We start from the raw sequence: 27,053 nt of genomic DNA, 5'->3' as shown, positions 1-27,053 counted from the left end.
CACCCTGGGGCTGCAGGAGGGAGGCCCCGGCACTGCCCCGCCCCACACCCACACCACTCACCGACTTAAGACGGGGAGGGGCTGCAGTCAGTCAATACCTCCCAGTGACCAGTCCCCAAGGCCTGGGGAGCAGATGTGAGGTCACTGCCCTCTGGCCATGTGACAGGCTGGCCGGCTGGTGACCCAGACAGACATGCTGTGACCACCAGCTGCCAGCACAGGGCAAATCCCAGGCCAGACCCCAAAATGCCACATGCCCTTGAAGGCTGCTGGTGAGTGTCTTCAGGTGGTGGCCAGAGGAGCAGATTCCTTGTTTCTACCCTCTTTACCTATGTTCTAATTTTTCTGCAGTAAACTAGGTCTTTAAGAAGGGTGGAGGTCTGGGGGCTGTCCCTCAAAGAGATAAAGACGTGCCTGTGTGAGGCTGGCACAGCAGAGGGTGCCCCCCCCCACAGGCCTCTTGCCAGCCAGGTGTGGGAACCAAGGGAACAGGGGTGCCCCTGCTGGGACCCAACCCAAATCCTCACCCACTAGCTCCCCAGCTCCTGCAGTGACCAGGGTCCTGGGGGCAGGCCCACCCTCTCCTCCATCCATCGACTGCCACCTGGATGTGTCATGCTCCTGCTGGCATCCAGTGACCCAACCCCTCCCCTTCTCCCATGGCTGAGCCCACCTGCCCCTCCTCGAAGCTTGGTGCCCACTCCCTGGGCCTGTCAGCAGCCCCCCTGGGCTCCTGGGGGTTGCCCAAACCCAGCACCCCTGCCGTGGTGTCAGCCGTGGGCTCCAGAGGAGCTGAGGGCCAGGAAGGCTGCTCTGCTGATGTCAGGTCACTTAAAATAGAATTCCGAATGAGCAGCTTCATTAGGGGAGTCTAAAATTAGCATTCCTCCTCAGCCTGTGTGCACCAGGAGGGGGCAGGGGAGCAGAGGGAGGGAGGGAGGGGGCCGGGGACCACCAGCAGCCAGGGAGGCAGCTCCCCAAGGACAGAGGCCAAGCTCAGGGGGCCTGAGGCCAAGCACCCCGGCCTACTGTGGGTCAACACAGCCTCCAAGAAGCCCACGGCCCGTGTCACCCCTCAGCCACAGGCTGAGGTCACTTCAAGGCCTGCACACGGCTCTGCCCCCAGGGCCTGCCCAGGGAGCTGGATGCGGCACCCCGCACTCCCCCCCACCGCCCCCTGGCACAGGTGCTCTCCGGCTGAGACCACAGCAGGTACCACCGCGACTGAGGCTCCAGGGGCGGAGGGCAAAGTGGGCCCTGGGGCTGCCCCTGCTCCCCTAGGAGGCCCTGGGGGAGCATGGGGTGCCTGCTCCCCGCGCCCTCATTAGAAGGGTATTTATTAACTTCTGCGCTCCCGGCATTGACTGAATTCTTGTCTACATTATCAGCTCATGTAAATTCATTATCCTAACAGCTGGGCGTAAGCTCCAGGAGAGCAGGCCAGTGATGGATGAGGGCTGGGGGCGCCACGGCGGGCACCTTCCCTGCACACTACAGGCTCTCCTGATGTGTGCCATTCCAGACAGCCGGGTCCTGGGGCCGCCCTGCGCGTGCTGCTCCCCTGCCACCACGGCCAGATGCCTGGAGGGAGATCCGCCCGAGCGAGTGGCCGGCACCCCCGGGATCCCCTTCCTGCCCCCAGACCCTTGCAGGGCCAGCCCAGCAGAGCCAAGAGCCCACGGCGCTCACAGCGCCCACCCCCAGGCTAGCGATGCCCCCTGGGGCCACCCCTCCCGCCCCTACCCAAGTATGGGGCTTGAATCAGTACTTTTTTCTCTTCTCTGCTTAGGTTTCTCATATGGCCATAAGCAACACAAAGCTTTTTTTTAAAAAAAAAGGGGGGCGGGCAAGGAAGAAAAGCCCACGTGCAGAGGAGGGTGAGCCTGGCTGGCAGCGTGGCTGATGCTTTCTGGAAACCCACCTTTTGCTCTCGGTTCTCCAGAACAGACCCCGATCGGGGTGCCTGCTGTCCAAATGCTCCAAACAGCAGGAGTTGGGGGGGCTGCACGAACACTCCATTAAACTCAGCCCGCTCCTCTGAGTAATGGCGGAGGGCGCTATTAATCAGCACGCCGCGGCCCCCCGCCCAGCCTCCTGCGGATCCCGTAATTACCGCTTCCTTTCATCCCGCTCTGCCGCGGCACCAGACCTCAGGCCTGCTCCCTCCATGCTCTGTAATTACAAGCTAATAGCTGCTGCTGGCTCCCGGTTCAAGCACCAATCCGCCCCTTCCCCCTGACGGCCCCCCCTGGGGTAATTACACCCCGCGAGGCCGGGCCCAGCAGGGCTTCACTCTCAGGCCCCGTGTGCACAATCTGGACTTGGATTCTCTAATAACCCCTCTTGGTAATTTTTCATTACGGCAGAAAGAAATGTTTGTGAACAAATAAAGGGCGTCCCCTGGCTCGGGGCCCCTGCGCCTCCGCCCCCACGGTCCCGGCACCCCCAAAGGGCTGAAGCTCCTGCAGCCCTAACAAGGCCGGGGTCACCTGCCGCAGACACGGGGCGGGCTGTGTGGGGCACGTGGTCCCTGGGGCCGAGCAGCTTCATGATAAATTCATGATCAGATCTGCCTTCGGCATGTTCCGAGCTCATGCACAGAGGCGGTTTATTTTGGGGAAGGCAGCTGGAGAGTGCGGAGGGGGTGGTCTGCTCAGGCCCTCCTGTCCTTTTTCAACTACAGACACCCCTCAGGTTATAGGTTTCTAAGGGGACTGGGCCTTTTTCTTGCCCCAAGTCCCAGAACTGGGCTTACTCCCCAAGGCTAAGGCCCCGTCGCTGGCAGGCTGAGCCAAAGCCATCCGAACTGCTGGGGCGGTGGAGGGTCACAGCAGATGGCCTGGATCCTGACCCGGAAGCAGAGAGGAATGGGAGGGGAGGCGGGTGGCCTCTGCGTCCACAGGAGACCTGCGCCAGGAGTAAGGTGCGTAACAAGGCAGCTCCTTTTATGAGGACAAGGCTGCCCTCCACCCCACGCAGGCCTGTCACTCAGCAGTGCCTACAAGTCACTACAGAATGCTCAAGGCAGGAGCTTATGAGCCGCAGAAAGCGTCCACAGGACCCTCAGCAGCGTGGGTGCCGAGCCCCACAGAGCAGGCACTGCAGTCCAAGCTGTTTCCCAAGCTGACTTCTGGGGCCACCTGGCAGCCATTGGGAACCCCGAGGCCGCCCCATGTCCCCATGCAGGGAATGGGGCTTGACGGGGGCAACATTTATGGTTCCCCCCAGCCTTGCCTCCCCACTGTTGCGTTAATGTGGAGTAGGGGGCTGGGGAGGGGCTGGATCCGGGGTCCAGGGAGGACGGCGTATAGCGTTCCAGAGAGGTCCCTACCGCTGTGTGTCGTTAGGGGCAAGCACACAGGGACAGCCGGAGGTGTGGGCCAGGGGCAGATCCAGAGGGCATCCTGCGCCAGCCCACCTACAGAGGCCTCCAGGGACATCCAGGAGTTGAGCTTCAAGGCTGCAGACGACCAGGAGCCCTGGAGGTTCCGGGTGGAGGCAAAGGACGGAAGTCAGGCAACAGATGGCAGCAACATTTGACGGTGATTATTCTAAGCGGCTGCTATGTCTGGAGAAGCCTGGGACAGACAGATGAAGGGCTCTGAGCAGCGGGGGGTGGCCAGGCGGGCCGAGGAGGGCGGGGTTGGGGGGAGGCAGAAACCACAGCCCAGGGAAGTGTACAATTAATGAGAGGAGAAGGCTGAGAGACAGGGTCAAGGCCAGAGCCCAGCAGCCAGGACCCGGGGGCTTCCCTAACAACTACACAGAGCAGCAGGAGCGACCCTTCCCCCAGGGCACGCTCACGGCTCAGCCCAGGGTACCACCTTGCCTTCCTGCACCCCGACAGAGACTCGCTGTGCAGACGGTGGTCAGAGGGATCGCCCAGCCAGCCGGCTGGAGCCAAGGACTGGCCCTGGCCAGGCTGGGTCCCACCCCTTGGTCACCCTGCGCCTGCGTGGGAGACCGTGGCGTGGGCTCGGGGCTTTCTCTACGCAGGCTGCCTTCTGGAGGCAGGTGGCCAGTGGTCACGGGCCAAGGAGCCCACCACCACACCTTGATCCCGCACAGCCTGCCTCTCACCCCCACTCCACCAAAGGGTAAACCGAGGCTGGGGGAGAGCCAGGCTCTTGTCTAGGGCTGCATGCCCAGAGGCTAAAGAGCTGGGACAGAAACCCAGTTTTCCTTGCTGTTCTACAGGCATTTCCCTTTAAATGGGAGCAGAAGCTGGAAATGTCCTCCTACAGGGGGTCATTGCAGATCCCATCGCAGATCCTGATCCTGTGACTGCCAGCCGTGGTCACACGCACCTATGTGCCATGCCCGTTTTACAGATGGCACCCGGGAGGATCAGAAACGGCACACAGCCATGGAGTGGAGATAAGGATCTGCCCGTGAGACCCCGCCCCCACCCCCCAACCTCACTGCAGCTCCCGGCTGAAGGCACCCGTGCTGGAGCGCCAAGGGCCAAAGGGACAACCCCCGGAGTGACCCTCGTGTGCCCACAGCGCCGGGGCTAACCAGGCCACCTGGGAGCCCAGCCTGGCTCACAAAGGAGCCCTTTCAGTGGACTCCGGAGGCGCCTGGGGCAGGAAGCAGGTAGGGCTGTAGGTGTCCACTGCAGATGACAGGCCCCGAAGGAGAGGAACCCAGCCCGGCTGGGAGGCCACCAAGAGCCTCCAGGTTTCCATGGAGCAGCAGACCAGAGGGCACGGGGTCGAGGCCAGGTCCCTGCTGAACGGACAGACCTGCCTGGGGAGACAGACCTGGGGAAGAGTGTGACGCAGCAGCACAGGCAGCCGCTTACCCGGCCTCGGCAAGCCCCAGGGCCCCACTTTCTGCTACCCCCCTGCAGTGGAGACGGGGCCCCGGGAACCTGGGGATTCAGACAGCTCCTGCCCTTCCCTTCAGGTGAGGGAAGCTCTCTAGGAGCGGGGGACAGAGGGACAGGACACACAGCCTTGTCCCTTCCAGAGGGGGTTGACGAACCTGCCTGTGCAGGGTGGCCATCCTCCACCTGCATCCCCAGAACTTCAGGGCACTTAGTAGGTCCTCAGCCTCCAGGGCAGGGATGGATGTACGTCAGCCACATCAATACAGGAATTCAGCCAAGCAGATCCAACATGCAGGACACCTGGCGTCCCTGCCACATCACTATGTGGCCTGAGCCTCAGTTTCCCCGTCAGTACTGGAGGTGGGGGTTTAGACAGGAGACGGCAGAGGACAGACAGGCCTGCTTTTACCCCCAGCCCTGTTTGTATCTGGCATGAAGTCAACTCATTGAAGCTATTTAAAGGTGAACCAACGGGCATTTTAAAACAGGAGGCTTCCAGTCAAAATGAAGACTTCCAGTTTGTCTTGTAAAACTAGAAGCCACCAAACCATAATTTCAAGAGTGGCACTTGCTGGCCCGCCAGCATCCCCATCGCCCCCCCTACCATCCCAGGCTGGTCGGCTCGCTTGATGCCAGGGGGGGGTCCCTCCAGCTCTTTGTGGACTTGGTCAGTGAACAGAGACTGCAGAAGCCTGACAGACATGTGCGGCAGCCAGGACACTCCGCTCAGAAGCTATCAACATCTGAAGTCGACCCAATTCAGCTTCAGAGGCGAGGGCCCACCAGGAGGGGGAGGGGATTCCTGGTGCGTCGCACCCTCAGGAGGGTCTCGCTTGAATCAAAACCCGTTCACACACCAGGACTTGCCCTAACTACAAAATGGTTTTTTGCTTTTGTGTAAACTTCATTCTCACGATAGTTCAGAGTGGCAGACGAGACCCTCTCCCCACAAAAACACATCTAGTGAGTTCTGCAGTTTCCCCAAGTTCACAGAAGCCCACTGTAACCCCGTGGGGGCCCAAGCGTGTGGCAGGACCGTGTCCATCAACCTGAGTTCTATTTCAACAGCATAATTTCTTTACCTTCCAATCGCATTAACACCCTCCCCTCTGAGGATGTTCTACCTGGGCGGAGGGAATGCGAGGTGTCAAAGGTGAGACCCAGAACTCTTAATAGTGCAGCCCCACCCTAGCTCATCTACCATCTTCGAAGCCCCATGTTTCATGCCCAGATGTCAGCAAATGCCCCACTGGAACAAACCCCCATCCTGCAGCCAAAATGGACCTCAGAATGGGGCCGCCACATAAAAGTTCAAAACAAACAGTTACAAACCACAACTGACCTCCCAAGTCTCAACCCTGCCACAGGTCAGGTCAAACTGGTCACTTTCTGTCCACTACTGAGCGGCCAACTGCTTAGTCTAAACTCCTTAACTTCTCAAAAGAAACATACAAAATCCACTCCGGGTCTCCAACTGGAAACTTGTGAGGTTCTGGTCACCCAGGCCGGACTCTGAGGCCCAGAACCAGCTCTCACAGGCACAAGGCTCCACCCTGGGACCATGAGACCAAGTTCTCCTGGACCACATCAGGAGAGGCAGCTCCATCTACTCCGCAGGCTGCCCGTGGGCGGAACCAGAGCCTCGAGGTGCACGGACCTGCTGACCGAAGGGCTCTCTCCTGCTGTGGGCTGAGCAAGTGGCCTCGGAGGCCAAGGGTTGAAGGACACAGAGGGCACCCCAATTAGCCAGAATCCGGCTAAATAAAGGTCTGGCTGCTGCAGGGGGGGCACAGGTGGCCCCTACAACTCTCCCTGGAGTGATCCAGCAGCATCTTTAAGGCGGTGAAGACTTCGCACCTACGCCTTTCCCTTCTTGGTTCTATTCAAGAGACTGGCCCACGGTGGGGCACACCTGCTGGGGGGCTCGCTGTGTGCAGCACGGATGCTCTGGGTGTAAGGGGCTTGCATGAAACTCCGAGGCCCGCTGGGGCCCTGCTTGGAGAAGCCCAGGCACTAACACCCACGGGAAATTGTACAGCCACGAGGACGAACATGGCACTGCCCTGCCAGTTTCAACTTGGAAACCAGATCTTTAGTTAAAATGTACTCCCTGTGCCCGAGTGACAGGCTCCAGGGTCTGGCACCCCGACTAAGGAAGCCCTCCTTCATCTTAGAAAGTCTTGTAAGACATATATTTAGATGAAAACTGCAAGTTGCGAAGAGTTAAGTCCGTGTTCAGAGAGGAGAGGCCTCATGTCAACGGGACTTAAAATGCACCATCTCTGCCTGTACCTCTGCTCGCCCGGCAGCCCAAACAGGGCCAACCAGACAGCCTTCGCCAGAGACCGTGTAAACAGGGCTGCGACAGCCCAGAGGCCAAGGGCAGAGCAGGGTGCCAGGCATTCCACGGGGCCGGTTCAGTTTCCTCCCTCCTCTGTGAAATGGGGGCAACGAACCTCCTCCCATCCACCAGGCGGCAGGGCCCGCCACTTCTGGGGTGAGGCCCCAAAGTTCCCTTCCGGCTAAGAACTTTAGCTTTACCTGTACTCAACTCTGTCTCCTCAGTACCTGTCTAGTGAATCCTCATATACTTAAGTGAACAGATCACGTATCATACGTAAAAAAAGCCACAGATACCCATACAGATGTCTTCCAAGATGTACATACACCAGGAGCTCAGCAGGACGCCGCTACCCACAGCCCTTGGTTCTGTTCTCCTCCACCAATTACCAGCTGTGTAATGGTGGGTGGGCATGAGCCCCCAGGGAGGCAGATGAGTCCCTGCGGGGCCCCCATTTCTCCTGTCTACCAGACAAGTGGGGGGAAGCCTTCCCTGACGGTCAGGTGCTCCTCAAGGGAAGACCAACAGTGGGAATGCCACGCCCGGTTACATGCAGGCCTCCGACCCTCCTGCTCCCCAGGTTGGCGGGATGGCCTGTTAGGCAGACCCTGTCTCTGGCTCAGCTTAGCAGAGAGGACACAGGGACAGCACACGGGAGCCGCCCCCCCCTCCCCGACCCCACCGGCTGGTCCGCCTCAGCTTGACACATAGATTTTCCGTCGGGACGGCTTAAACTGTTCAACGTCGATACCGCCCTGACCAAAAGCTCGCCGATCGATTCCTTTTACTGCTGCCTGTGGCCACAGACCCACCATCTGAGCACAGGAAGGGCAGGGCTGGGGGACGGGCCATCATTGTAAAAGCACCCCTGCCCCCCCCCAGGGTACCATCCACCAACAGGGTGGGGAACAAGGCAGCTGGAATAGGGGTGCAACTGCGTCCCATATCCACGTGCACAAGTTTGAGGCCGTGGGGGCGGCCGAGGCTCCAGATCACATTTTGGGGCTGCAGTCCCAGCGGGGGTGATCTGGCACCGGGAGCCTCTGGGTTTCCCAAGTTAAAATCCCAAGAACATGACAGTCACTGAGAAGACGATCTGGTGCAATTTCTTTGACAAACTGCACCCCAGAGGTATCAGTACCAGTTATAAGAAACCGTGTAACCCCAAAGCCTGAGGATACGGGCGCTGCTGTGTCCCATTCCCATTTCACAGATGAGGAAACTGATACCCAGAAGTAAGGGCACAAGGGCACACAGGTTGTGTAAGTGGATGTTAACACCCTTGCCAGGGACAGCCGCGTGCAGACCGACAGTGCGACAGGACACTTGCTGCGGGCTTACCTCAAGCCCACAGCTCAGCCCTTCCCCCGCAGCTGCCATTCAGAGGCAGGCACGTGACATACACCACACCCACACTGTCAACCCCAAGAAAGCCTCTGCACCCCCATCTTACAGATGCGAAACAGTTGGGGGGGCGTTGATGACGTGGGAGGGTCTACACTGTCGTTTGCCTGGGTGGGATGCCCCCGATCTGGACCCTGCAGTGACAACATGCCACTCCTCACACCTCACGTTTCCCAGCTGGAAGAACCGGTTCCAGAACAGGAAGGCTTGGCCAGAGCTCTGGCCAGAGAGGCAAGCCGCCCATCTAACCAAATACAACCCTGCGTCTGAAGGTCCCTGTAGGAGAAGGGCCTGCAGCTCATCTTGGTCAAGTAAGGAATCGTGCCCTCGGGGTTTTACACACAGTGGATTCAAAGCACCGGGTCACGGGCAACCAGGGGCCTCTAGACCCACTGTATCTCTCCACACCTCCCCCAGCCAGGCAAGGGGTGCCTGGCCCGTGAGGATGCTCGCCCTGGCTCACAGGGCTGCCCCATCCAATTCTGGGGCAAACAGGGGAGACTCCATCCTCCTAGACAGGACCCCAGCTCTCCTTAAGACGCATCAGCCCACCTTCCTGGGGGGAGGAGCTCCTTACCCACTTCTCCCCAGCAAAGTGCCTTCTAGCTCAGCTCTGGCTGCAATCGTGGGGAGGGAGTTATAAAATACAATTGCTTGGGCTCCAACCCTAGAGATTTAGGCTTAATTTAGTCATAAGTAGAGCCTGGCAGCCAAGGTTTTTAAAGGCCCCCAGGAGATTCCTAAACGCACCCAAGAATGAGCCCCCAGTCCTTCTGCACCTTCCTCAAAGTCAGCCCCCAGAAGCCCCCAAGTCCACTGGGGCCTCTCAAAGCCTCAAGTTCGGCCAGATCCCTTCTTTTTCACAGATGCCTGCAAACTCTGGACCCCCTCCCGCTATCTGCAGCCCCCTTCCCTCCAGGCCTGGCCCCACCCCAGCCTCCAGGCAGGCTCCTCTCACCTCCCGGAGCCCTGAAGCGCTCCAGGCCTCAGGAAGGGAGGGGCAGCCAGAGCTAACACAGGGCCAGGGCCGGGCACGGAGCACCAACGCAGGGAGGTCTCATCCTGCAGGGGCAGGGCAAGAACGAACGAAGAGGCTGCTGGGGGCAGAAGCTGCAGAGGCGAGATTAAAAGGCCCCCAAGTGCACATTTTGGCAGGCGTGTGTGAAGGGCCTCTCTGGACGTGCTCCTGTGATATCTGCCTGTACACCTCTCAGCAGTGAGCACAGGCCAGGTTCACAGGAGGCGCTCAATAAATTCTCATTGACAGGAACACTCCGAAATGTCCCCTCCCGCCTGCGGCCTCAGCCGGGGAGAAAGGCCAGCACAGGGAAGTGAAGCCAGCAGCTCGGCGGCCCACACCACCCTCTGCGATGAGGGGGAAGTAAGTTAAAGTGAGCTGGTTGGTCTGCAGTGGCCTGGCTGAAATGCCACGGCAAACACGGATCCCGACAGGTTAAGAAAAACACTTTCCTGGCACATGGGGAGGGAGTGGAGGGTGGGCAGCACAGGCCCTGTGCTTTGGAGGCTGCAATGTTACCCTAACAGAGCTAATTAATGTGCTACCACTCAACTCAGCCACCGGTGGACTGCGAGTACCCCAGGCTGAGAATTCCGAGTCTTTGGATGGGACCAGGAAAAACCGGCCTTGCTGGCTGACTCCACAAGGCCCTACAAGAAGAGAGGCAGCAGACGGGTCTTGCTCATCTGTGTTCTTCTGGAAAAGTGGGAGCTGCCAGCACCCACCCAGGTAGGGGTTCTGAACCCAGAGGTCCGGCACCCTTTGTAGCTGGGGAGGGGGGCCACCTGCAAAAGGGTCAAGGGCAGTTAGGGGACTGGTGGGCCAGGGAGGTGTCAGACTTGAAGATGCAAGACCCGGGACTGCCACCGAGTGGCGCTGTGTAGACTCCTCCCTGGTTCCTCCGGCCAGAGATGCTGAGCCCAGGGGCAGGGAGCTTCTGCTCTGAAACCACAGATCTCTCTCGGGTCTACAGTCCCGGAACTTTCCCCAGAGACTGGGAAGTCATTGGCAGCCAGAGGTCTGCCTGAGGGCACTGTTCTGCAGAGGCCATCAGAGCTTCCAGGGGAGTCGGTCTTTCACTCTGCAGTCTGGTGTCTGTCCCCACAGCCCTGCTCATCTGTTAGGAGGACTGGTTCTCAGCCCCAACCTGGACATTAATGTCACCTGGGAACTCTGAGAACTCCTCAGGTTGAGGCCAGGAACCCGGAGGCTGAGGCTCAACGGGGCCTGGGGACAGTTGGCCACCAGCAGTTTCAGAAAACCAAGCTACAAACCCCTTTCAAATCTGCCACACCAGGATTCTAGGAGCTGTCCCCACAGGGATGGACCAGCACCATGGAGGATGGCCTGCTGCCTGGGTCACAGCCTGGCCCCCCCACCAGGTACAGCAGTGCCTGTAGGCTGGGCCTCCCAACCTCCCTTCCTGAGGTGTGGCTGACCCCTGCCGGCTTCTCCGCCCTGGGTCAGCGGCTCTAGACTCACCCCACCCCCGAGGTTCATAGAAAGTCTCCAAGTGTCAGAATCCTGGCTGGCTCTGAGAATCCCCCCTTCCCCTGCTTGTTGCAGTCTGCACCACTTTTTTTTGGGGAAAAGTGACAAAAAAACCAACCCTGTTGGCCACCAGGGGCCCACACAAGCCTTTTCACCCCAGGGTCAGGGCCGCACCGATAAAGGCCTGTCCTGGGTACCCATGTGGCTGCTTTTACAGAGCCAGGCTTGCTGAGTTCTCTGGTTCACCTGGGCGGGGTGGTGACTTCCCTGCACAGCAGGCCACTGGGACGACACAGGGCCGGCTGCCAGTCGGAGCCTGCGCCCTGGGCCCCCCTCACCTGTGGCGTGGCCCGGCTGAGTCAGGTTCCGCCATCCCAGGGTGGAGGCGGCCCTGTAAACACGGGGTGAGCAACACTTACGTGCCCCGAGCTTAAGTAACATGGTAGGAGGCTGAGGCAGGCTGCTCCCCTGGGGTTCCTCCCCACTTTCCGCTGACTGGGGGCTGGCGGGGGCAGAATCCTGGGGATACCCCGCTGGCCAACCAGAGTACACATTTCAAAGCACCCCACCATGGCCTTCTGCCCCTTGGCCCCGGCCCCTGGAACCAGGCTTTGGCTGGGAGGCCCCCACCCCCGGTACCGGGGGCCTTCTGGGCCAGTCTTTCACAAAAGAAGCTCTTTTTTTTCATCTGGTGGTCTCTCTTTTTGTTTCCAAACGCCAACTCGTGTGCGCCCAGATAAGGCACTGCAGGGGTTAACAAGGGTTTAATGTATTTTAGGCGCACTTTGCCGACAAAGGCTAGTTTACAAAACAAGAGCTGAATCAACTCAACTCCGGCTGGTATCCACCACCCAGCTGGGGGCCGGCAGGTGCTTCCCCGCCACCCTCACCCTGGCAGCCCTTAAAACTTAAAGCCGGCGCTCCAGTAAGGGCCCCCCAGCTCCACCACGTGCAGGGGAGCCAGGGCCCCCATTCCCGTAGTGGGGAGTGTCCACGGCATCTGGTCCCCCACTCCGGGGACCCCCCTCCTCCCCGCGCCCTGCACCTCCACGGCACAATTCTAAGTGGTCCCCGTGCCCCACCCAGAGCTCCGGGGGGCGAGCCTAACTGCCGCTCCGCCTCCGCGAAGGGAATTTAATTAGCCTGCTGGAGCGGCGGGCGGGCGGCCGAGGTGTCTCTGGTGCTGCAATATAATTGAATCGGCTCCACTCGGTCGGGCCACTCGCCGCCCGTCAGCGCGGCCGCCGGCCCGGGAGGGCTGGGGGCGGGGAGCGCATCCAGGCGGAGCAGGAAGGGCCGGGAGGGGAAAAGGGCAGCGCGAGTGGGGGGCGGCGGATGCGATGGCCTCCCACCTCCGAGGCTGGGGCAGCCATGTTCCCCGGGAGGAGGGGCAGGGGCACCGCTCCAGCCTGGGAGGAGCGCGGGAGGGGTGGCGGCGGAGCCTGGGGCGCGCCCTTGGGAAGGAGGGCGTGGGGGTCGGAGACCCCGCGGGCTGCAGCCCCGCCTCCCGGCGGCCTCCCCGGCTCCGGGAAGAGCGGGAGGGGGGAGGGGGGAAGGGGGAGGGGAGCAAGACAAAAACCCCGACCGCGCGGCCCCAGCCGCCGCCAGCACCTGCCGCAGGGGTGCACAGCGGCCCTCCGCTGCGCCCTCCACACCCACCCCCGGCCGCTACAAAGTTTTCACCCGGCTCCGGAGGCCGGCAACTCTCGCGAGCCCCCCAGCTCCCTGTCCCCCCCGCCCGCGCGCACTTAGCGCCCCAGCCGGAGCCTCGCGGCGGCCCTTGTCCCCGCCCGGGGCCAGGCCGCCCGACTACGAGCCACGCGGGCGGGAGACCTTTGGTGGCCCGCCCGCTCGCTCGGCTCTTATCGCCGCTTGCACTCCGAGGGAAGTTGCCCAGGAACCGTTGACCGCCGCCCCCGCGGAACCCGCGAACTTGGAGGAAAGGCGGGCGGGCGCGGGGGAGGGGGCGCGGAGACCCTCACCCCACCCCCCAGCCTGCCCCGCGCGGCGCGCTCACCTTTCATGCCAGGGCCCTGCAGCTCCGCCTCGGCTGACACATGCTGGAGCCACCGTCGCCCAGTGTTTGTCTAAACTGCTTATCTCACCCGGGGCTGCTCGGCGGCGGCGGCTGGGCCCGCTGGGGAGGTGGAGCTTCCGGGGCCCCGGCCAAGAAACACCTGCTGCTGTCGCCGCCGCGAGGACACACCCAAGCGCAACACCGCCCACTCCCGGGCCACTGGCTCGCTCCCGGCTCCCTGACCTCAGCCAGCGGGAGGTGTCGGGTTTCAGCCGCAAACACACGAGCGCGCGCACCGACGGGCGCCCGGGTACACCCGCGCGGGTACACGCCCCTCCCCAGCCAGGCAGGCCAGGTGAGCCGAGGACACCAGCAGGTAGGGGAAGTGCCATCCTCAGGCTCCCGGGGGCCCCTGACTCGACCGCTTAGGGCTCCCGGATACGGGTGTCCAAGACTGATTCCCAAACTAGGGAGCAGTGGCTTCCAACCTGACCGCCATGCGAGCAGAGCCCTTGCACTTCTCGTGACCGCGTCCCCTGCGCCTACAGTAGTGTCTGGCACAAAGCAGGCCCAACAACGAGCAAACGGATAAACTCACTTCGGAGGCCAACTGGAGAACAACCTTCTTGGAGCTGGTGGGCGTGCTGGGCGGGGGGGGGGTGGCAACACAAAATAGGCGGTCTGCGTTTATCACCGCCCCCCACCAAGATGCGTGACATCGTTGCCCTGACAGAGATGAACGTTAAAAACTCAGGCTTCTGCTCTTCCCTGCCCAAATTCTAGGAACTACCCCTTCCGTTTTAAGTAACTTTTGGGAAGGCCTTAATGTGGGGGGCAGGAGGTAGTTCTTTAAAGAGCCCACGACCCTGTGGCTGGAGAGTCCACGGAGGCGCCGTTCTGCTTAGGGGGGTCATCAAGTGGCTGGGATTGCGGTCAGAGGCCGCCTGCCTCCAGAAACTGGCACGACCCACTGGGCCTCCAGCCCCAGAGCAGCGCCTCCCCATTCCTGGCACCCCCACACACACCCTACCTCACCCAGGCACTTGACAGACTGGAATGACTCAGGGAGCGTCCTGAAATTCCTGGGCACCCACAGGCGGCACAGCGAAAGACTGCGGGCCCTGCCCCCACGGGGGCGGGCGCCGTCGACCAGCCTCGAGCCCACTGCTGGCGCCTCCAGGAAGCGCCGGGTTCGTGGGGCAAGCCTCGCGCGCGCCCTGACACCGCGTGCGTCCAAAGCTCCCTACGAGGCCCCGGGGTCTCTCCTAGCACATCCTCTCCAGAAAACGCTCTCGTCCACAGCTTTCAGGCTTTTGAGCCCGGAGGCAAACTAGCAACTACCCTCCACCCCCACCGGGCGGCCTTCCCAGAGCCGAGCTGCGGGTTTCAACTTTCGGCCCCCGGTGCCAGCCCGCGCTTCTGTCGGCCCCAAACATGCCCCGGGACATGCCCGCGCCGTGCTTGGCAGGCGCGCACGCTGCCATCCCCGCAGGCCCGGCCTCCCCCGCCTTCTCCCTCCTCTCCTCCCCTCCCCGCGCCAGCCCGGATTGCGATGGGAGGGAGCGCTGGGCGCCTGCCACCCCCCATCCATCTGTTCCAGATGACGCTGGCGGGCCAGGAGGATGCACGCCCGCGCCAGCGGGGAGCAGAACCCGACTGTGTGCCTGCTGCGGGGAGAGGGGCAGGGCCGCGACGGGCGCCCCAGCCCACCGCTCGCCTGGTCCGCCATAAACCGAGCGCACACTGGGCCCACGGAGTGGGGGCGCCCGCTGGTCGGTCCCCGCCTTGCACAAGGCCCCTAGCCGACCACAAACGAAAAGGGAAACGGCCCGGCAAGACCGGACCGGGGGCCGTTACCGGCTCCTACCTGCGGGCGCCGCCGACCCTGGCACCGCGCGGGAGGGGCGCTTCCCCTCCACCACCCACCTTGCTTCGGGCCGCGATCAGCCTCCGGGCACGCAACCCCGTGCCTCTGCAGCGCGGCCTAGGGTAGTTTATACCGAGCAAGGGCCGGCGGATTACACTGCGCCCCGGGGATCCGGAGGAGGGAAGGGGCTGCCTCCATCCCCGCCGGGAGTCTCGGACGGGGGGAGGGGAGGGGGGGTTAAGAGGGAATTCAGCTACTGTCCTGGGGCCTTAGAAACAAAATTAAAAACCTCTGGGCCGGTTCCTACCCTTTCCCACCTGGAATACAGGCTGCGAGGGCGGGGAGTAGCATGCAAACGAACACCGCTCACCGGCTGGGAATCTCCACCCAGCCGATCCCCCAGGTCCACCCTCTAAATCCCTCCCACCAGGACACAAAGGTCCCGCTCTTTCTCTTCATTTCCGGGGGGGCTCTGGGGGTGGGGGGGAGGGGGGTAATCAAGTTCTTCCACCTGTTCGAGGAGGACCACGACGGCCTCGTGGGGGTGGGTGGCCCCTGGGGGTTATCATTTGCCTAATTTTTAGACAGCTGGCTGATCCCTCCCTTATAGACATCTGGCTCCACTGGATTGACAGACGGGTGATCTGGTCCCCGTTTCACAGATGAGGAAACTGAGGGGGAGAGTTGCTCACAGTCACCTGCACGGGTGCGACGGGAGCCAGTGCCTGGAGCTGCTCACACCTGGAGTCTCCCCTTCCCAGCACGGCCGGCGCGGCAGGGGGAGCTGCAGGAAACCCCAGCGACCGCCAGGGGGCAGCAGCCAGCTAGCTGCGCAAGCCGGGGCCAGAAAACGCTGGCGGCCACCAGGCGGGCTGGCACGGGGTAGACGGATGACACTCACTGTCAGTGCGCCCGGCCTGAGGAAATTAGTAATCCAGGAGCACGGCCTCCGAGTTTAAGGGTGGGAATTGCTCTCCTGCAGCCCGCTGGCTCCTTGCTAACGAGGTTTAAAGCTTGACTCCTAATTTCCCGCCACTCAGGACTCGGGCTGGGTTCTCCATTTCCCTCCATGCATGCATGCTCCTTCCCAGGCACAGAGCTGCCGCCCTGGGCCTCCTCTCCCCCATTCCCATTTGCCTGGAAACTGGGCAGAGAAAGAAGGTTCTGGGTAAAAGGCAAGGTGCCAGGGCCAGTCCTATGGAAGCTGTGTGAGGACACCTGCCGGGGTGGGGACACCAGCCCTGGTGACACTGTTTACTGGGGTCCTGCTTCCTTTGTGCCAGGGCAACAGGTTACTGGTGGGTGCTTGCCCACACCCCCAGACCCCTGCCTTATGACCAAGAAGCAGGGAGGATGGAAAACCCTCAGTCGGGCGCCCTTAAACCTACCCACTGAAGTCAGGAACTGAGAAAGGGGTCCATGAGTGGGGGTGGGGGGGAGAAGGGGCTGCCTCTAAGACCGTGGGCATTTAGTCGCTCAACCACACACCAAGTCTGGCTCTGTTGGCACTAGCCTTTGAGGTAGAGAGCTGAAAATGCCAGGCCCACTCTCAGTAAGCTGCCACAGAAGGCCAGGAGACAGACTTGTGTGGTGCATGCTTGACAGGAAGGCAACTTCCAGGCAGCAAGGAGCTGGGAAGGAGGGTGAGTTGACAACTTAGCCTATCATCACCACCACCTGGGCACCCACCTGAGCCAGTGGGGTTCCCAGGAGGGTAGGCGCTACCTGTAACTGCCCCACCAAGTCCCAGGTCAGGTGCCAGCCCCTGGGCCACCTTGGGCCCTTGTACCAGGGAAGAGACTCCCGCGACCTTCTGGGGTCAGCAGGGTACAGCCTGACAGTGCCCTCGATCGGCGCAGCTGTTGTAGGGCCGCGTGTCCCTGCCATCTTTGTATCCCCCAACCACCTCATTTAGCACATGGACGGCGGTGTGGGCGAGAAGGGAGGACAGGCCCTGCCACTTCCCAAACACCTAACGTGTACCCAGGGCTGCCGAACTCTGCATGCCCTCCCTTACAGAGCCAGCGAGGAGACCAGAGGGTAATGAACTTGCCTCAGGCACAGAAACTGGATACAAGCCGGATCCAGACCCTGGTTGTCCGCCCACGCCTGCCTGCAGTCCTCTGTAACTACCTGCTGCAGGTACACCTTGGGGGGTGGCGGTGGCAGGGGCTTGCGGATCTGCACCCTCCTCTGGGAGCACTCTGGGCCGGCAGGCCTGGTGTCAGAACACCATCCTACACTCCGCGGGTTTGGGACCCGTCACCCAGAGCCTGGGACCCTGGGATTGGTGAAGCTGCTCTGGACGAGTGGCCTGCCACCCCAAGGCTACCAGCCCCAGGGGCACCGCATCCGCCCAGGGAGCCACCAGGACAACAAGGGCTGAAGCGCCCTGGCGGCCCCTCATCCCAGCCCCCTCCGCCCTGCTGCCAGGCCCCCACCAGTAATCCTCCGAGGCCTTTTCTCTTTCCAGCCAGCTATCACTCGTTCAGAAATCCTCTCCGTCCTTCAAAGCTGGACTTAAATCTTATCTTTTCCAAGAAGGCTTTTCCCATCCCTGCCTCTGGAACTCATCTCTCCAGGCACTGTGCACCCCTCCCGGTGATGGCACTGGCAGTGGGGCTTAGATAATGGGGGGCCGGGGGGGGGAAGGGGTGTGTGTGGTGTGAGAAGTACAGATGCTCAGGCTGCCCTCCTGAGCTACAGCCTGGGGCCGGGGCCAGGAAGGAGTGTCCCCAACAAGCTGGGGGCCCAGCGGGGAAAAGGGCTCATCTGCTCACCGTGACACAGCCCGGCCACCAGGCCTGCTCTGCGCCTTCAAATGTCGCACAGACCCCCTGAATGGGTACACGGGGGCTGAGAGGGGAAGAAGGAAAGGCAGCCGCCCTCCTCTCCGCCTCCTGGGAGGAGCCAGCCTCCCCGGGAGGCCGCGGGTGCCCTCAGGCCTGCCCCGGGGCACTCCCACCCCAGCCAGCTCGCCGGCTCCGGTAGCCAAGGTCACCTCCAGGGGAGCAGCAAGGGGAAAGGCCTGGACGTCCCTGGCCGGGGCCGCGGGAGTCAGCCTCTTCACCCCGGGCTGCCCCAGCACTTCCTGCCCTTTGGGGGCCAGCTTCCAAGCTGCGCCCCGCACACAGCTGCACTCCTTCACAATCAGCCAACAGCTGTTTTGCATAGATTTTCAATTCTAATTGCCTCGCTTTGTGAGCGCTGCCGAGCCCCAGTGAATGGGGAAGCCGCCGAGCAGCTAGAACGCAGGCGGGGAGGGGACACTTGAGAGCGACTAAAAGGAAGCCACTGTGCGAGGGCTGGCTGCTTTCCTCTCTTTAAATAAGGAGAGAATGCCTCTGCCGCTCCCGCTGGAGCTTGGAATCTGAAAGGTGCCCCCAAACCTTGGGGGGAGCGCCCTCCCCTCCCCACCCCCTCTGACCGGGGCTCCCCACCGGCCCAGACACGGTGCCCTGGGGGGCAGCCTCTAGCTCAGGAGCCTCTGCGCCCCGCCCCCTGCTCACCCCCTCCCCCAGCCCTCCAGGCTCTCCAGTACCCAGATATGGGAAGCTAATTGGACAATAAAGTTGAGCAGCAAGGAAACACGCTCTCTGGAGACAGCTGGCATCTATAAAAGAGAAATATTTGCATTTAAAACCTTTAAACTTTATACAGAGGGCCAGGCCAAGGCAGGGGGTGGGTGGAGGGGGGCAGCGACTCCAGCGGGAGGCTGCACAGGCTGCTTGGGGGTCACCCCCCTCCCCGTGCCCCTGCCACCATCTGCAAGATGCCAGTCGGCCAACGCTAGCTTGAGTGGCCTTGTCACAGGTCAAGCACAAACCCTCCTTGCTGCACCCCCACTCCGACCCATCTGGGAGCCTGGGCATTCATTTCCGGGCCCAGCAGGAACCTCACACCCTCCAGGTGGGTCTTGTGGAGCCACTGCCCATCACCCAGACACCTGGCCAGGGCCTCTGGTGGCTCTCCCCCATCTCCTCCCACCCCCAACTCTGGCCAGGGGGAAGGAAGGCAGTCTTGGGGGGAGTGAGCCCCTGACTGCCCTTCCTGCAAAGAGGCAGTTTGCAGGGAGCCAGCTTCGGTAGCCCAGGCCCTCCCCATGCCGAGCCCTCTGGGTCAGGGCCAACCCATTGCCCAGATGAGGAAATGGAGGTTCAGAGAAGCCACCCACTGTCCGGGGGCTCCCGGGGCACCTCCTGCACGCGGGTTTTCCTGCCTCACATGCAGACTTCCCATTTTTCCTATTTAGGAGAAACCTGGCACATCGTCCTACTGCCAGCACGTGTGATGTAAAGCCAGGAGAGGGTATGTTCCTTGGTGATCCTGTATGAAATCACAGAGCGCTCGGCATCCTCAGCTCCCCACCGTGGCTGCCAGCAGGCCAGACTCCTGGGTTCTGCCCTCCAGGGCCGGAGGTGGGGTGGGGTGGAGGGTCATGGCAGGGATCGGTGGCCAAAATCAATGGGCAACACAGAGTTTTCAAGAATGTTAATGAAGCAGAAACCACACCAGAAGAATCGTTTCCGGGAAGTATCTCCAGGCCCCGTTGCACTCCTCAACCGCTTCCACGCCTTCCGCGGGCTTTCCCACCGTCTCTTCCCAAACGTAACTTCCAGGGCACCATTGTGCTGCCCTCACTCAGTGACCATCCACAGCGCCAATTCCTGAGAGGGCGCCCTGGCATCTGGGAGGGACGTGGGCGTGGGGGACGGGCCAGGTGTGCTGGACTGAGCCCCCGGGACCTCACATGGCACCAACTTTGCCAGCTGTTGTGTGCAAGCCACACAGCCCTTCCCCATCTCAGGATAAATAAGACAATAAACTAGAAAGAGCCTCACACAGGGTCTGGGACACAGTTGGCGCTCAACAGAATCACTTATATGTGGGGTAAGGAGGAGATGGAAGGGCAGCAGATAAAAATAAAGTCTCACGAGGACGCGGCTTTCAGCACCAGACCGATGGGCAAGGAGGCCAGTCAGCAGACCTTGGCAGCACCGGGTGCGGGCCTGGCCAAGGTGTGCTGCAGGTGCTAGCTCCCTCCTGCGTGTTGTGGCGGAACCGGCCCTCCCTTTCCCACGAGGCCTTTGGAATCACCCACACCCCAAGAATCAGGCCAGCCCTCAGGGGAGCACAGCCCAGTGCTGGCTTTGGGGCCAGTCCTCTCAGCTGCCCCTTCAGGGCTGGTGCAGCCAGATGGAAGGGAGAGCCAGAGAGGGATGGGACGCAGCTGCCTGGCAAAGTCTCTTGGTTTTGTCATTTTTTACCCAACCAACCCAAATGTCCCTCCACGGATGAATAAACAGACGCAGTGAATCTGCACAGAGGAACATTACTCAGCCACGAAAAGGACTGAAGTCCTGATGGTCTACAACATGGATGAGCACGGTGAGACCTGAGAACATACCCCCCACAAAACCCTGCACGTACACGTTCATGCCGACACTGTCCACTACTAGCCAGAAATCGGAAACGACCCACGTGTCCATCAACTGATACGTGGATTTAAAAAATGCAGGGTCTATCCACAACAGGCTGAGTGCAAGAAGCCAGACACAGAAGGCCACACTGGGCAGGATTCCATCCATGGAAAAGTCCAGAATAGATCAATGCACAGAGGTAGAAAGTAAATCGTGACTGCCAGGGGCTAGAGGGAGGGGAGAAAAAACTGTTTTGGGCCAAGATAGATGTAGTGGCACAACTCTGTGAATATATTAAATGCCTCTGAATGGCTCGCTTTAAAATGGTTACTCTTATGTGAATTCCACCCCAATTTACAAAGGCCAATCTGAGGGCCCCAGCGCTTGTCCCTGGGCAGGGCGGGGCCTGCAGACACCCTGAGAAGCCTCCCCTGGAATCTCCCTTTAACACTGCCTGGGCAACTCGGGGATTTCAGGAGAAACCAGTCGCATTCAAGCAAATTTTGCTGCCAAGGCATATTTCCACGCGCGGCCTCCCTGTTCACACATACACACATACATACACACACTCAGCCCTGAGCCCTTGAGGCGGTGTGTGCCTTCCTGTGTCAGGGCTGCAGCAGCCAGCTGTGACCTGGGCAGGCCTGGGGACAGGGAGTGAGCACGGGAAGCTAGGCTGCTGGAGGTCACGGGTGGTAGGGGAGCCGCCAATCTTGGACCCCTGACCTGAGGCCAGTGTGGCCCCTTATGGGAAACTGGGGGAGCGGGGCAAGAGTGGCCCTGGAACCCCACACCACAGCCATACACCTCCGCCCTCTGAGTCCGGACACCTGGTGGATCAGAAATCTGGGTGGTTCCCTCCACGGCTTCTTGGGAACAAGGCTCCTTCGTAAAAAACTAACAAGCCGTCCTCACGCTGGGCGAGGGGTTTTCCTCTCTCCTTCTGGTCTGACAGTCAGCTCAGAGGACAGAGCACCTGGACCCCCACCCGGATGGGTCACATGCCCAGGAGCACAGCCAGGAGAAGCCGTGGGGGGCAGCCAGTCCCCCGAGGCCCTGGAGAAACCTGGGCGGGTCAGCCACGGGGCCTGGCTTGCACGAGAAGACAGGGAGATGCTCTAGAGCCCTGGGCACGTCGGGGTCTGTGCAGTCTCCGTTAGCCCCCACACCCACTCAAAGAGACCCTCAGAAACTTATTTTGGGGAGCCTATCCCCAGTTTTCTTCACGGACTTGAAAGCCTTCAAAGTTCTTTCAAAGCACCAAACAGCCCTGAAATGTGGACACTCAGGTCCGAATATGCACCCAGGTTTGCACGCTGTTCCCGCCTGTCTCCTCTACACTGGGTGCCACTATCAGCCCTGGCGGCAGCAGGGCTGCTGAGGACCTACTGTGTGCCAGGCACACTGCTTCTGGGGCAGGCAGCCAGCCACATGGGGCGTGAGCCAGGAGCCGCGGGCCCAGCCCTGTGTGCGCCCTGCTCCTGATGCCCTGCATTCTCCGGCCCCTCTCTCCCCCTCTCAGGATGGCAGTGCCCCTGACAAACTTTTGGATTACTTTTCTACTGCCTGTCATTAAAATGCCAAACTGTCGCTTGAATCCCAGTTACCCTTTTGGCTCACAAGCGGACCAGCCTGGCACACAGACGGCAAGGTCAGGGCCAGCGGAGGCCCGGCCAGGGCCCGGGGCCAGGGCCTGATGCCGGGCAGGTCCGCACGCTTGTGCCTGCGTCCTTATAATTTGGTCTCACACATGGGAATAATCAAGGAGAAAGAACCATATATAGTAAGAGCGTCCTTCGGCCGTCAGAAGCTGCTGGTGAGGCTCTGACTGACTGCCCGACTCCTCCGGGTGCCTGTGGACCCCCGATGCGGTCAGAGGTGCCAGAAGCCCTCCCGACGCCCGCTTGTTTGCGGTCGCCCCGCCAGGCCCTCCAGCCAGTCTGCGGAGCTCCCTTCCAGCCGGGAACTCACCTGCCTCTCTTTCAGCCTGGGCCCTGGTCTGGCCACTGGGACACTGCCCCACACCCCGTGACCTCCCTGTTGCAGGCTCTGCCTCTCTCGGCCGACCCCGGTGCCCACGCCCCTCCCCCGCAGCCCCTGCTGTGGGCCGTGCCCACCTCCCCACTCGCCAACACACCTCCTTGGTCTTCCTGGCAGGCTCCCCTCCCGCCCAAAGCCCCCACCTTTGCCCCTCAAGGCCTCACGCTCCCATCTCTCTGGTCATGAATGGCAATCCATGCACTGGCCACCCCACATTTCCAACCTCCCACACATAGGCTGTTCTAGAAGCGTCTGGTAATCTTTAGACGCACAGGGTTCTGGGTTCTACCATGCCTCCCCCTCCTCGCTGTGTCCGCCCATCCACCTTCCCCAGGTGAACCTGGATTAAGAGCATCTCTCCTTACCTTTGCTCGGGCAGCACCTGCTGCCAGGTGCACCCTCCTAAATCCTTCCCAAATCCGCTCTGTTCCCTGCTTACCTGTTCCCTCAGGCCTACGCTTGATTTCCGCCTCCTCCAGGTAGCCTTCCCAGATGTGGCCCTAACCCCTCTAGTAGAAGCTGACCATCCTGCTACCCGGGGGTGACTTTTGGCTTTGTTTACTTTCTGCCCTGTGCTCAACAGAAGCTGAGCCGTTGGTGGGGAGAAAATAAGTCCTACTTATTTCTGGACCTTCACAAGCCCTTAAATAAACATTTGCTGAATTGATCTAAATGAAATGAAGAAGCTCCCAGAAGGACACAAACTCTCATCAGCAACAAATGCTGCGTGGATCCCTCTTGCCCCCAAAATAGCTCAGCCAAAAGCAGGACGGGGACCTCCTGGCGTACAGGCATGGGGCCCTCTCCTTCTGGGAAGCGGAGCGCCTTTCCAGCCTTGCTGAGGACGGGTTCTTTCAGCAGCCCTTCTAGAGTCCTACATCGGTGACGCCCGCCAGCCCAAGAGGAGCTAGAGCAGTCTCTGAGAGTCACCAGGAAAACAAACGCTGGCTTTGGTTTTGTTTCGCTTTGTTTCTTAAAACCACAGACAGGCACGCCACGAGGCCCTTCCCGGCACGGCCTCAGCCACCCCCAAGCAACACAGACCTCGGCCCAGAGTTCAAAACCATCTCCTCCCAGGAATGACAGGGAGAAAACTCCGAGCCTGGCCTCCACGGCAAAGTGGGGTAGCAGCGCCCAGCCCCTCCCTGTGGCCCACATATAGGGCTCCCAGCGGCTCCTGCCTTCCAGCGCCCTGCTCCCCACACAGACCTGCCTGGCTAGCAATTTGAGCCCAGGGTCAGCACAGCCCAGCTCAAGACTTCTATTCCTGGCTCAGCCGGCAAGTCGCTGCGTGACCTTGGGAAAGTCCCCACGCCGCCTGGCCACTTCTGCAAGCACCGCCCTCGCGGTTGGCTGGTAACCCGGGTGGTGCTGCACCAACAGGCCCTCCTGGAAGCCACACCATTTGGAGGTGACCCCGTGCCTCTCTAGCTGGCGGCACAGAGCTGAGAGAGGAAAAGCCCATCTGGAGCCCCTGACACAGATGCTCCCTCGGGGACCTGCTCGGCGCGGAGCCAGACCTCGCAGCGGGCAGGACACCCTCCCATTTGTACAGAGGGGCTCTCCTGGAGTCCTGCCCCCAGGCTGGGGCGACAAGCTCACCTGTCTCACAGGTGACAAGCCTGTGGGCGTCACAGCCATTTCAGAGCTGGCTGGGTCTTGGAGGGAGGAGATGGGAGAGAGAGGGACGGGCCCCGGCCAAGTACTTCTCCCAACTCCAGGGGCCCCCACCCACCTCTGGTGATTCTTCAGATGGACAGCTGGCCAGGGAGGCGAAACACAAGCACCTGTGGTCATAGTTGGCCCACCAGAGCCTGGACAGGAGGCCGCTCTCAAGGCCCTATTAACCTGTGATGTCCACACTTCCTCAAAAACCACCTCAACAAAACAGACTGGTAGGTGTCGCTCCCCACCATGTCCTCACCCGCATTCTAAATCTCTGGAGTGGAGCCCAGAAATGTACATTTTCAACAGGTACACCCCCCCCCCCCAACCCCACTCAGAGGAGGTGCCCTGGGGCTCACCCTTTGAAAACCACCCCATCAGCCCAGCTTGCTTTGCCATCTGACTTGTGGCGTGATCCTCTTTTAAAAATTAATTTTAATTTATTTCTTCCCCGCCTCTCTCCCCCAGAAGAATTTGAAGCAGCATTATCAACCTCTGATATGGAGACGTGTTTATTATTTTACGGTTTCTCCAGGAAGCTCCCGGAACTCGAAGGGGAATTATATTCAGAGAGAATTGGGTCCCCAGCGTAAGTCAACATCATTCATTTAACAACTTCTATCAGCGCACGGAGATGTGAGCAGGGCCTCACCCAGAGACATCTCCTGCGGTTACTGGAAGATTTAATTCACAACATCCAAGAAAAATAATTAGAGGGAAGAGGAAGGAGGGCATGGGGAGGGCCCACAGGCACTGCAGCTCCCGGGGCCACTCACTCCCACCTACCCCAATCGGCGCCCACGGGCTCTGTCACTGACCGGGGCTGAAGGTCCCCCACTTTGGACCCTCTCACTCGGCTACTGCACAGACCAGGGGGGCTGGCACCACACAGCCCCTGTGCACAGAACCTCTGGGTGAACCCACCTCCAAGCTCAGACCAGCAGAGCCTTCCCTCCCCAGCGCTCGGCCGTCGGGAGGCGCATCCCAGGTGGGATCCACCCAGGAGCCCCCTCACTACCCAAATGCCTGGGAGAGCCCACCCCCAGCCTTTTGCCAGGATTCTCCGAGGTGGCTGAGGGAGCCAGGGGCCAGGAGAGGGGGATTAGGTGTCCCTGCAGAGCTATTTGGAGCGCTGGTGCTTTTGTAAGCACGTTGTAAATTATCCTGGAAATTCCTGAAAGATCAAAGTTAGTTTTTAATGTGCATTGTTTGGAGGTAGGATACAGAGCGCATAGAACCAGACCCCACTGGGAAGGCGTGTGGGCATGCCTGTGAGACCCTCTGCCTGCTGATGGGGGTCACTGAGGCCCAGGAGTCAGGGGCCGGGCTCTCAGCGGCAGCGGCTCACCAAACTGTCAGGGCAGTGATCACAGTGGACAGAGGCCAAGAGGCAGCCCCCCAGAGCCGCCCTGGAGGGCAGGTCGGGTGGGGTCTGGTGCTGACAGACCAGGCGCAGCACGCGGGGACCAGAAAGGAGTTTCTGCTGCAAAGGACCTTCCAGCCTCCTCTCTGAATGCTGAGATAGTGAGGAATGGGGAGGGAGCACACGGCCTGGAGTTGGGGGGAGGGTGGGGGAGACAGAGAGAGAGAGAGAGAGAGAGCATCTTTCCTTGACGACTGCTTTTTGCAGAAAGGATAAACTTTCTCCCTGAAACTGCAGAGTCCAGGCCAGGGGAACCACATGTCTAAGTGTATTGGCTGTTTTTAAAGTTTTACATTGTTAACGTCGGCCGGTGCCTCACTTTCCTCACTACCCTTACAAAACGGCAAGACACCTGCCTCTTCCAAATGTCCCCAGACTGAACTGCTACAGGCTAGACAGGTTTAAGTGATCAAACCCCAAGTCACACAGCACCACAGACAAGATGACGACAGTTCAGATCTGACTCCCAGCTCAGCGCCCCCTCCCCTGCTGGGAGAATCCTGGCAGAGCTTACCCGGAGGTCAGCACCAGCTGAGGGCAGCCCATCTTTTTAGTTATTTTTCTTTTTTTTCTTTTTAGTTATTTAAGACTGCGTGAATAAATGCTTCGGGTGGCGCTGTCCAAAAGAACTCTCTGTGATGACTTAAATGTTCTCTGTCTGGGCTGTCCCGTCCAGCTGTCACCAGCCACGTGCAGCCACTGGGCACTTGAAACGTGGCTAGTGAGACCAAGGAACTGAATTTTAAATTTTGCTTAATTTTCATTAATCAGGAACACAAAAACGACCACATTTTCTGAGCCATAGATTGAGACCCTCAGTGTGAGAGTACACGGGGGCCTTGAGGAAACAAGAGAAAAACCTTGAAACCAGGGCTTCTGGAGGCATGCGGCGCCCGTGGCTACAGTGCGTTCAGACCCTCAGCTGCCCTCAAGGGGGCCTCCTGGAAAGCTGTGGTCTAGAAGCATCACAGGCGTGAGAGCGCTCTCCCTGGGGCGTCCATCAGCCTCCACGTCAGTGACGGGTCTGTAGCTGCGGACCCCCACACCCTTCAGGGGGGCTACGTGATGCAGGCAGAAGAGCAAAGACACCTTTCCTGGGAGGTGTGACCCGGGAGTGGGTGAAGTGGCCGGATCTCTGCCAGAGTCAAGACCCCACCTTTAGATCAAGTACAGGGATGACTGGTGGACAGACAGGCGGAAGGAAGGAGGGAAGGAAGTTAGGAAGGAAGGGGGATAATAATGAATGGGTAGAAAACACAGCAAATACTGACACTGCACAGTCCCAGCCACGTGGAACGCGTCCAGAGCTCTCCCAACAGGCATCCCAGGTTTCCAGGAAGGAAGACAGTGTTTTCTGGTCAATAAAACCACGACGCCCTCGCGTTCTCAGATAGGACGGCACGTCGGCTGGGCCTCTGTCTCTGTCTCAGGAGAGGGGCCTGGAGCTCTCAGGCTGCCTCTTCTCAGACTGAAAAAGAGAAGCTGAGGCCCCAAAGAGGAAGGACGCTTTCTGGGTTTGTCCTGATGCAAACCCCA

At 60.5% G+C, this 27,053-nt stretch overlaps 1 protein-coding gene across 11 annotated transcripts in view; it reads right to left on the bottom strand.

The window, feature by feature from the left end:
* The window catches only part of GSE1 (Gse1 coiled-coil protein), a 388,729-nt gene that overhangs the window by 37,771 nt on the left and 323,905 nt on the right, over nucleotides 1-27,053 (bottom strand). For 2 of the 11 annotated variants that reach the window (XM_036924170.2, XM_036924173.2), the window contains exon 1: nucleotides 13,103-13,270. The exons of the other annotated variants lie outside the window; for them this stretch is intronic. In XM_036924170.2, coding sequence (XP_036780065.2) covers nucleotides 13,103-13,109 — 7 coding nt within the window. In that variant the 5' untranslated portion in view covers nucleotides 13,110-13,270. Of the gene's footprint in view, nucleotides 1-13,102; nucleotides 13,271-27,053 lie in introns of those variants that run through there. 11 annotated transcript variants of the gene reach the window in all.

This window comes from Manis pentadactyla, chromosome 15, assembly GCF_030020395.1.
Source record: "Manis pentadactyla isolate mManPen7 chromosome 15, mManPen7.hap1, whole genome shotgun sequence".
Lineage (NCBI taxonomy): Eukaryota > Metazoa > Chordata > Mammalia > Pholidota > Manidae > Manis > Manis pentadactyla.
This window is presented reverse-complemented; position numbering and strand designations above follow the sequence as displayed.